A 10,553-nucleotide genomic window follows, 5' to 3' on the forward strand; every position below is an offset into this window, starting at 1 on the left:
CGATGGAAAGTCACCATTTCTGGAAGCAAGCCCTTGCACTGATTATTATTATTATTATTAAATTGATAATGCCACCCATCTCCCTATCAATCCACTCATAAAGTAGCAATATACCACCACCCGAACATTAAAAACCTTCAAAACACAGGTGGTTAAACATGAATGTATGGGGTAGGTGGGTGGGTGGGATGGATGGATGATAGATACAGACAGACAGACAGACAGACAGATATAGTAAGAGTTAGATCATGGATGGATGGATAGATCGTGTGTGTTATGTATGTGTACCGATAGATGCATATTTTCTTTTGAGAGCAGGCAACAGAATTTCGTTTTTAATGGGTGTGCTCATACTAAAAAAGGACAATAAAAGGTTGATCTTCTGTAAAAAAAATGAGGACTGACAGAGCTCACTCTCCACTTAATAATAATAATAATATAAAGTTGGAAGGGACCTTGGAGGTCATCTAGTCCAACCCCCTGCTCAGGCAGAGAACTCTATACCATTTCAGGCAAGTGGCTGTCCAGTCTCTTCTTAAAAACTTCCAGTGTTGGAGCATTCACCACTTCGGGAGGCAGGTTGTTCCACTGGTTAGTTGTTCTAACTGTCAGGAAGTTTCTCCTTAGTTCTAGGTTGCTTCTCTCCTTGACTAGTTTCCATCCGTTGCTTCTTGTCCTGCTTTCAGGTGCTTTGGAGAACAGCTTGACTGCCTCTTCTTTGTGGCAGCCCCTGAGATACTGGAACACTGCTATCATGTCACCCCTCACCCTTCTCTTCATTAAACTACACATGCCCAATTCCAGCAACCGTTCCCTATGTTTTAGCCTCCAGCCCACTTCACCAGAGGGGAGTACAGTAGACACAACCCCTCCTACAACTCCATTCAGAAAAGCACGCCTCATTCTGAAAGGCAATAATACTAATAATTATTAACAATTTATACTTTTACAGTATTTTATTCAAATTATATACACATTTTGTATAGTTTCATCATTTTTAACACCGTAAACCAGCCGGAGTTACCGAGTTACCTTGTGGCAAGGTGGGTGGCTAACACACTTCATAAAAATAAATAATAATTCATCAGATTCATCTTGCCCCTGGTTCCCAGTCATCCTGGTCAGGTTTGAGCCTCTTCCGGCCGAACCCAAAAGAAGGACCTCCTAAACGTCCATTCAGAAGAGCACCGCATCGGCTTCTCAAAATCAGTAATACTAATAATTATTAACAGTTTACACTTTTACAGTATTTTATTCAAATTACATTATGCATTCTGTATAGTTTTATCCTTTTTAACACCGTAAGCCGCCGGGAGTTACAAAGTTACCCCGTGGCAAGATGCAATAAAATAAATAATAATTCAGATTCACGTTGCCAGCTTGGGGAAAATCCAAAGGAAGGACCGGGTCTGGCTTGAAATAGCACCCCTTCTATTTCCCCCATTATTTTTGTTATTTTAGAAACGGCATTTTCTTCATTATTTTTGTTTTCTCAGAAACTGGGGCGGCATTTTTTCCATTATTTTTGTTATTTTAGAAAGGGGGGACTGTCTTCCATTATTTTTATTTTAGAAATGGGGGTGCTGTTCTCCATTATTTTTGTTTTCTCAGAAACCGGGGCGGCATTTTCTCCATTATTTTTGTTATTTTAGAAACGGGGGGGCCCTTTTCTCTATTATTTTTGTTATTTTAGAAAGGGGGGGCGGCGTTTTCTCCATTATTTTTGTTATTTTAGAAACGGGGGCGGCCTTTTCTCTATTATTTTTGTTATTTTGGGAAAGGGGGGGCTGTCTTCCATTATTTTGGTTATTTTAGAAAGGGGGGGAGGGGAGGGAAGAGATCGCTTGGGGAGGCTCACGGGGCGGGGGGGGCACCGGGGGGGCGGGGGTTTCCAAGCGGCCCCCCCAGAGAAACGGGGGTCTTTGGGGGGGAGGGCTCCCCTGCCTTCAGCCCCCAGCCCCATTCCTCCGGAGGCCTGACCCGCTCCGGGCCCCGCAGAGGCGCTGGGGGGAGGGGGCGGCGGGAAGACCCTCGCCCTCAGCCCCCCCCTCCGCCCCCCCCTCCCAGCAGGCCCAGGCCCGCTTCGCGCTGCCCGGCGCACCTTTGAAGAGATAGTCGTACTCGTCGTCGCGGGTGCCCATGGCGGCGCTGGCCCCGTCCCGCTCGAGCGGAAGGCAGGCAGGCAGGCAGGCAGGCAGGCGAGGCGGGCGGGCGGGCGGGCGGCCGGAGCCGAGCAGGCCGAGCCGGAGCGATCCGCGCCGGCCCTGACAGGCTCCCCTCAGGCAGGCGAAGGGCGGGGCCGGCGCGGAGCTGACGCGGCGCCGGGAAGGGCAGCCCGCCCCGCCTATCAGCGGCGGCGCTCGCGCCTCGGGAGGCGGGACTTCATCCGGGCGGCCGCCAGTGCTGCACTAGCGCGAGCGGCGGCGGGGACCAATCGGCGGCCGGCAAGGGCGGGGCAGCGAGCGTTGTGGGGAGAGACGGTGGAGCCGCGCGGGGGCGGGGCCTCTGGCCGTCTCTGGAGTTTCCGAAAGGTGGCGGCCCCGCCCCCTCCTGCTTAGCATTTGAAAGGCTGCGGGGGGGGAGGGGCGTCAAGCTGCCACTCTGCGCGTGGGGATCCCGCCCCCTCCCCGCTCTCTTCTCCTCAGAGATTAGAGATAGACAGACAGACACAGGTAGATAGATAGATAGATAGATAGATAGATAGATAGATAGATAGATAGATAGATAGATAGATAGATAGATAGATAGATAGATAGATAGATAGATAGATAGATAGATAGATAGATAGATAGATAGATAGATAGATAGATAGATAGATAGATAGATAGATAGATGATAGATAGATAGGATGGATGGACAAAGACAGATTGATAGATAATGAATTGACTAATAGATGATAGATTGATAGTTGGATAAAAACATGGCAGATAGATAACAGGGTACACATTGGTGATTGATAGAGATGGACAGATAGATAGACGGATAGATGGAGGATGGATGGATATTTGGATAGAAATGAGTAGGATAGATAATAGATGGTGGATAGATAGATAATTGATAGATGGTAGGTAGATGATAGGTAATTGCTAAGCACATTGATTTGTGCTTTAGATTGTAAGCCGCCCTGAGTCTTCGGAGAAGGGCGGGATATAAATGGGATTAAAATAAAAATAAAAAATAATAATTGATACAGATAGACTGCTATAGATAGTTGATTTATATCTCTCTCTCTGTCTATCTATCAGTCCATCTATCATATTTAGAAGGCATCCATCCGCCCCCTCCCTGATTACCAACTCCAGATGTGGGACACAGTCAGCCAGATGTCCATCGGCATCTATATTTGAATATAGATGCAGTTGGGTCTTTGTCCACAACTTACAACCATCTGTTTAGTGACTTTACAACAGCACTGGAAGAAGTGAGCGACCACAGGCTGATGGGTCCTCGCCCTTAATGACCGCTGCCGCATCTCCAAGTCATGGGATGAAATGTTGAGTGCTTGGCAACGGCGTGGATTGATGACCTCCCACAGTCCCGCAATCTCCCTTTCTGACCAAGCTGAGAAAATGGGGGAAGCCAGATTGGCGTAATGATTGTGCAATGATTCACTTAGCGACCAGGGTGAATCGCTTTGTGACCGCGGCACAAAAGCTGGTAAATTGGGCTGTGGTTCACTGCCAAACCTCCTTGCCAAGCGAGGGGACGTTCTGGTCCTCGTTGTGCTTGTCACTGAAGGACTGGCTTGTATCAGTACATCTTTCATACTTAATTCAGATTTTTATCCGGCATTTTTACATAGATGCCACACACTTCGTTTAGTGACTGTTCAAAGTCACGACGGCACTGAAAAATGTGACTTATGACTGTTTTTCACAGTTATGACCTTTGCAGCATCCCCCCCCCAGGATCACGTGATCAAAACTCAAGACGCCGGGCAACCGACTCATAACCACGGCCATCGCAGTGTCCCGAGGTTACGTGACACCACCACCCCCTTTTGCCACCTTCTGACAAGCAAAGCCCCAGGGGGGAGCCAGATTCACTTAACAACCGTGTTACTAACTTAACAATCGGAGCAAGAAAGGTCCTGAAATGGAGCAAAACCCACATAACAACTCTCTTGCTGTAGCAGTGAAAATTTTGAGCTCAATTATATTCGCAAGTTGAGGACTACCTGTATATATTTGGCTGAAGTGGTTTAGGGTTTCCTGCCAGAGCAGGAGATTGGACTAGATGTCCTCCAAGGTCCCTTCCAACTGGAGGTCTTCTAGTCCAGCCCCCTGCTTAAGCAGGAGAGCCTCTACCATCTCAGAAAGGTATAGTCTGAGTCTCTTCTTGAAAATCTCCAGTCATGGAGTGCCCACAATTTCTGGTGGCGGGCTGTTCCACTGGTTAATTGTCCTCACTGTCAGGAAGTTTCTCCTTGCTTCTCTCCTTGATCTGTTTCCAACCATTGTTTCTCGTCCTGCCCTCTGGTGCTTTGTTATTCTTGTTACATGTTTTGTGCCAGCCCATGGCAGTTCCCCAAATAGGTCATCAGATGGAGCAAAGAGGCTTCTTTGCTCCCCTGCAGCAGCCCCATTGGCGAGAGAGTTTTATGGCTAGGGAGGGGCCAAGACCCCCCATAAATACCTCTGCCCAGGAGCTGCTTCTTTGTTCTGCTTCTCTTTTTCTATCTTCTCACTTGCATGCATTCTCTATCATACAAGCATGGATGCTTCCATGCCATATAGCTCTTTTTATATAACCTATCGATGAATAAAGCTTCATAATGACTGCATCTCTGCATTCTGCCTCTTTTACTTGGAAGCACCTTAACGTCCCATCGATCTCTCGTTAGAACTGCTTCACAAATTGGTAGCAGAGGCGCCCAAACCTCCCCAAACGTCGGCAGGTCTGCGCGGAGGAACGGAGACCTGGGGAGGCGCCCAAACCTCCCCAAACGTCGGCAGGAGGAACGGAGACCTGGGGAGGTTTGGGGAGGCGCCCAAACCTCCCCAAACGTCGGCAGGTCTGCGCGGAGGAACGGAGACCTGGGGAGGTTTGGGGAGGCGCCCAAACCTCCCCAAACGTCGGCAGGTCTGCGCGGAGGAACGGAGACCTGAGGAGGTTTGGGGAGGCGCCCAAACCTCCCCAAACGTCGGCAGGTCTGTGCGGAGGAACGGAGACCTGGGGAGGTTTGGGGAGGTGCCCAAACCTCCCCAAACGTCGGCAAAAGGAACGGAGACCTGGGGAGGTTTGGGGAGGCGCCCAAACCTCCCCAAACGTCGGCAGGTCTGCGCGGAGGAACGGAGACCTGGGGAGGTTTGGGGAGGCGCCCAAACCTCCCCAAACGTCGGCAGGTCTGCGCGGAGGAACGGAGACCTGGGGAGGTTTGGGGAGGCGCCCAAACCTCCCCAAACGTCGGCAGGTCTGCGCGGAGGAACGGAGACCTGGGTAGGTTTGGGGAGGTGCCCAAACCTCCCCAAACGTCGGCAGGAGGAACGGAGACCTGCCGACGTTTGGGGAGGTTTGGGGAGGCGCCCAAACCTCCCCAAACTTCGGCAGGTCTGTGCGGAGGAACGGAGACCTGGGGAGGTTTGGGGAGGCGCCCAAACCTCCCCAAACATCGGCAGGAGGAACGGAGACCTGCCGACGTTTGGGGAGGCGCCCAAACCTCCCCAAACGTCGGCAGGTCTGCGCGGAGGAACGGAGACCTGCCGACGTTTGGGGAGGTTTGGGGAGGCGCCCAAACCTCCCCAAACGTCGGCAGGTCTGCGCGGAGGAACGGAGACCTGCCGACATTTGGGGAGGTTTGGGGAGGTGCGCGCGCACCTCCCCAAACTTCGGCAGGTCTCCGGACGGCGGCGGCTTGGGAGAGGTGCGCGTGATCCTGGAAGCACCGAAGCCTCGGCCGCGCGCAAGTCCTCGGTAAGCTCCGGGCGGTCACTTGATTCGCGTCTCCTGAGGGAAGGGGGGGGCGACTGGAGCGGGCGTGTTTCCTCGCCTGCTGGGCGCTGCGATTTGCCCGGGGAACGCGCGGGCCCCGAATGGCAGCGTGGAGCGAGGAAGCGGACAGCCAGGGCTTCCCCGAGAGCCGCGGCCACACAGGGTATTCCTGTGTATTCAGGCTTGCAAAATGGCGGATCGAGCCTCTGCTGGCGGCAGAGGCTTGCAGAGCGCGGATCCAGCCTCCGCCGGCGGCGGAGGCTTGCAGAACAGCGGATCGGCTTATACTCGAGTCAACAACTTTTCCCAGTTTTTGGGGGTGAAATTGGGGGTCTCGGCTTATACTCGAGTCGGCTTATACTCAAGTATATACGGTATATAGCCAGCCGCACCAACAGGCTGAAAAACAGCTTTTATCCGTGGGCTGTTAGGCTTTTAAACGGGAAATAATTTTTTATAAACTTTATGCAGAATTGACTTGCGAGGCCGGTGTGTGGTGCAATTAGCTCACATGGTGTAATAAGATGGTTTGTTGTCACTGTGAGTTGGGGGGTGGGAGAACGAAGGGAGGCTCAGCTAATCTCAATGCATACATGGTTGTACTTTGACTGACAATAAAGGTTCATTCAAAACCCACTTATGTATTGTCGGGTGCCGGGTGGGCATGGCTGCAGTGGTAATGGCAGACTAGGTGGGATTAAAAAGTTCAATCAATTCCAACTTTGTGAGATCTTTCCCCCCCCCCCCAGGTTAAAATTGATTGATTGAACCTTTTTTTCTTTTTTTGCACACGGCGGCGGAAGCCTAAAGCGAAAAGGTTTTATAAAACCCAGCTGAAGGCCTAGGACTGGGGCGACGGCGCACATGCCCAGAGGGCTGTGCCTGCCACCTGTGGCATGCGTGCCATAGGTTCACCACCACGGCCCTATACTATACCTGTGCACTTGGTTTTTCTTGCCTAAATGTGGAACCTTACTTTTTTCCCACCACTGAATTTCATTTTGTTAGATAGCTCATATTTAAACGATTGTCCACTAGGACTCCGAGATGCCTCTCACCGTTTGTCTCTCTAGACCACGGGTCGGCAACCCGCGGCTCCAGAGCTGCATGTGGTTCTTTAAGCCATCTCCTGCGGCTCCCAGTCCTCCTCCGCCGGCGGAGGTTTGGGGAGCTGCGCGCACAGCTCTCCAAACCTCCACCGACTCGTTTGCACAGCTGCCATGTTCGTCCATGTTTGACGAACGCGGCAGATCTCCAAACGGGACAGCGGAGGTTTGGAGGTCCATGCGCACCAAACCTCCACCGTCCCGTTTGCATAGCTGCCGCGTTCATCCATGTTTGATGAACGCGGCAGCTGTGCAAACGGGCGGCGGCGGTTTGGAAAGGTGAGCGCGCACCTCTCCAAACCTCTACCGTCCCGTTTGCACAGCTGCCGCATTCGTTCATGTTTGACGAACGCGGCAGATCTCCAAACGGGACGGTGGAGGTTTGGAGAGCTGCGCGCGCACTCTCCAAACCGCCACCGTCCCGTTTGCACAGCTGCTGTATTCGTCCATGTTTCTTTCAAATGCGGAGGAACACAGCAGCTCTGCAAATGGGGCGACGGCGGTTTGGAGAGCTGCACAGCTCTCCAAACCTCCGCCTCCCCGTTTGGAGAGCTGCTGTGTTCATCAAACGCAGAGGTTTGGAGGTCCCGGGGGGAGAGGCAGGGTGCTCGGGTGGCTCCGGCGGCACCCAGGCTGAAGGCACTGCCGCAACCCAGCTCCCATCGCCAGGGAGACCCGTCGCCGCTGTTGCGCAGGTGCCTCCCGGCTCGGGGGAGCCGCACTGCAGGAGACACTCGCGAGGCTTCCTTCGGGTGGGGAAGGGCCCGTTGCCTCCGAGGGGTGCTGGGCGGGATCCTCTGAAAGGCCGTTTCCTTCCTCGTCTTCGCGCGGCCCTCCGCGGTCGTCTCGGCCTGCGAGTCCATCCCCCCCGTAAGCGTGCGGCTCAGGATGCGGCGCGGGTGTCGGGGTGGTGTATGTATGTTTTTGCTTGTTCTGCGCATGCGCATGCGTGCACGCAGGCGCACGCACATTTTGCGGCTCCCACTTTTTTGTGTGTGTGACGGAACCGGTTCCGAGTGGCTCTTTTGCTGTTTCGGGTTGCTGACCCCTGCTCTAGACAATTTAGTTTAGTTTTAGTTTTATTTAATTTATATACCGCCCTTCTCCTTGGTAGGGACTCAGGGCGGTTCACAGGGCATGTATAAAAAAGACAATACAAAAATTAAAAAAGATTAAACCAATGCCCGGTTAAAAACAGTAATACAATTCTAAAACACAATTTAAAACCCATAATCCCCCGTCAGGCCAGACCAGCTAATTCAAATAGGTGGGTCTTCAGGCCACGACGGAAAGTTCGGAGATCTGATGCCGTCCGGAGCTCCACCGGCAGTTGGTTCCATAATGCCGGAGCGCCCACAGAGAAGGCTCTCCCCCTGGGGGCCACCAGTCGGCATTCCCTGACTGGCGGCACCCTGAGGAGGCCCTCTCTGTGGGAACGCACAGGGCGGAGGGGAGTTGATGCCGGCAGCAGGTGGTCCCCGAGGTAACCCGGACCCATGCCATGTAAGGACTTAAAGATCATAACCAAAACCTTGAACCTCACCCGGAAGACAACTGGTAACCAATGCAGCTCGCGGAGCAAAGGTGTAACATGGGAGTACCGGGAAACTCCCAAGACAACTCTCGCGGCCGCATTCTGTACCAGTTGGAGCCTCCGAGTGGTCTTCAAGGGAAGCCCCATGTAGAGAGCATTACAGTAGTCAAGGCGAGAGGTCACGAGCGCATGAGTGACCGTACACAGGGCATCCCGGTCCAGATAGGGCCGCAACTGGCGCACCAGGCAAACCTGGGCGAAAGCCCCCCTAGTCACGGCCACTATATGATCTTCCAGGGAAAGCCGTGAATCTAGGAGGACTCCCAAGTTGCGAGCCCTATCCACGGGGGGTAAAAGCTCACCCCCCATAGAAAGAGATGGAACATTTTGAATGTCCCGGGATGCCGGAATGTACAGCCACTCAGTCTTGTCAGGGTTGAGTTGAAGTCTGTTCCTCCCCATCCAGACCCGAACCGCCTCCAGGCAACGGGACATCACAGCGAGGGCATCACTGGGGTGGTTTGGGGTCGAAAAGAAAAGTTGGGTATCATCGGCATATTGATGATACCCAACTCCAAAACCACGAATGATCTCACCCAGCGGTTTCATGTAGATGTTGAACAGGAGAGGCGAGAGGACCGACCCCTGAGGAACTCCACAAACGAGAGACCTAGGGGCCGATCTCTGCCCCCCTGCCAACACCGACTGCAAGCGTCCCAGGAGATAGGAGGAGAACCACTGAAGAACTGTGCCTCCCACTCCCAATCCCCTGAGACGCCGCAGCAAGATACCATGGTCGATGGTATCGAAAGCCGCCGAGAGGTCTAATAGGACTAGGACAGAGGAATATCCCCTATCCCGAGCCCTCCAGAGATCATTCACCAGAGCGACCAATGCCGTCTCTGTGCTGTACCCAGGCCTGAAACCCGATTGGTAGGGGTCCAGATAATCCGCTTCATCCAGGACCAGAGGGAGCTGATGCGCCACCACACTCTCGACAACCTTCGCAAGAAAGCGAAGGTTGGAGACTGGACGAAAGTTGTTCAATACAGCTGGGTCCAAGGCAGGCTTCTTGAGGAGAGGTCTCACCACCGCCTCCTTCAAGACGGTGGGGAAATAACCCTCACTCAGAGAAGCAGATATAACCGCCTGGAGCCAGCCTCGTGTCCTCTCCCTAGCTGCATAAACCAGCCAGGAAGGGCACGGGTCCAACAAACATGTGGAGGAGCTCAGCCTCCCCATAATCCTGTCCACTTCATCAGGGGTCACAGAATCAAACTCTTCCCAGGTAACGTTGACAAGACCGCCCGTGTCCTGACCGCCTGACTCTGCCCAGCTGGAGTCCAAACCGGTCCGAATCCGAGCGATTTTATCCGACAGATGTTGACTAAATTCCTCGGCACGACCCTGCAAGGGATCCTCCCTCACCTCCTGATTAAGAAGTGAGCGAGTCACCCTAAACAAGGCGGCCGGGCGATTATCTGCGGACGCGATGAGGGTGGAGAAGTAATTACACCTCGCCACCCTCATCGCTGCGAGATAAGACCTAATATAGGTTCTTAACCGCAACCGGTCGGTTTCGGATCGGCCAGACCTCCAGCGGCTCTCTAGGCCCCGTTTCCGACGCTTCATCTCCCGGAGCTCCGCGGAAAACCATGGAGCTCGCTGGGATCTGCGCCGGGTCAGGGGCCGCAAGGGTACAACCCGGTCAAGTGCCTCAGTGGCTGCCCTTTCCTAGGCTTCCACTAAGGCATCAGCCGAGCTGTGAGCGATGGAGGCAGGTGGGGACCCCAGCGCCGCTTGGAATCTATCGGAATCCATTAAGCGTCTGGGGCGGTACCATCTAATTGGCTCCGTGCCCCCACGGCGGGGGGTGGCAAAACGGAAGACCAGCCGCAGGAGATGATGATCGGTCCATGACAGGGGCATAATAAATGGAGAGCCCCCACCTAGATCATCCAACCACCGTCTAGATAAAAAAA

At 53.3% G+C, this 10,553-nt stretch overlaps 2 protein-coding genes across 4 annotated transcripts in view; one reads left to right on the forward strand and one right to left on the reverse strand.

Annotated features, from left to right (window-relative positions):
- Positions 1-2,281, reverse strand: part of RAB11B (RAB11B, member RAS oncogene family) — a 37,084-nt gene extending 34,803 nt beyond the window's left edge. For all 3 annotated transcript variants that reach the window (XR_014028398.1, XM_081343136.1, XM_081343135.1), the window contains exon 1: positions 2,102-2,281. Coding sequence is in view for 2 of the 3 variants with exons in the window: in XM_081343136.1 (XP_081199262.1) it covers positions 2,102-2,141 (40 nt within the window). In the remaining variant the exon portion in view is untranslated. The remainder of the gene's footprint in view (positions 1-2,101) is intronic.
- The window catches only part of LOC308677033 (nicotinamide riboside kinase 2-like), an 828,951-nt gene that overhangs the window by 204,722 nt on the left and 613,676 nt on the right, over positions 1-10,553 (forward strand). The window lies entirely within an intron of this gene.

Source organism: Vipera berus (genome assembly GCF_964194415.1).
Source record: "Vipera berus genome assembly, chromosome: 1".
Classification (NCBI taxonomy): domain Eukaryota; kingdom Metazoa; phylum Chordata; class Lepidosauria; order Squamata; family Viperidae; genus Vipera; species Vipera berus.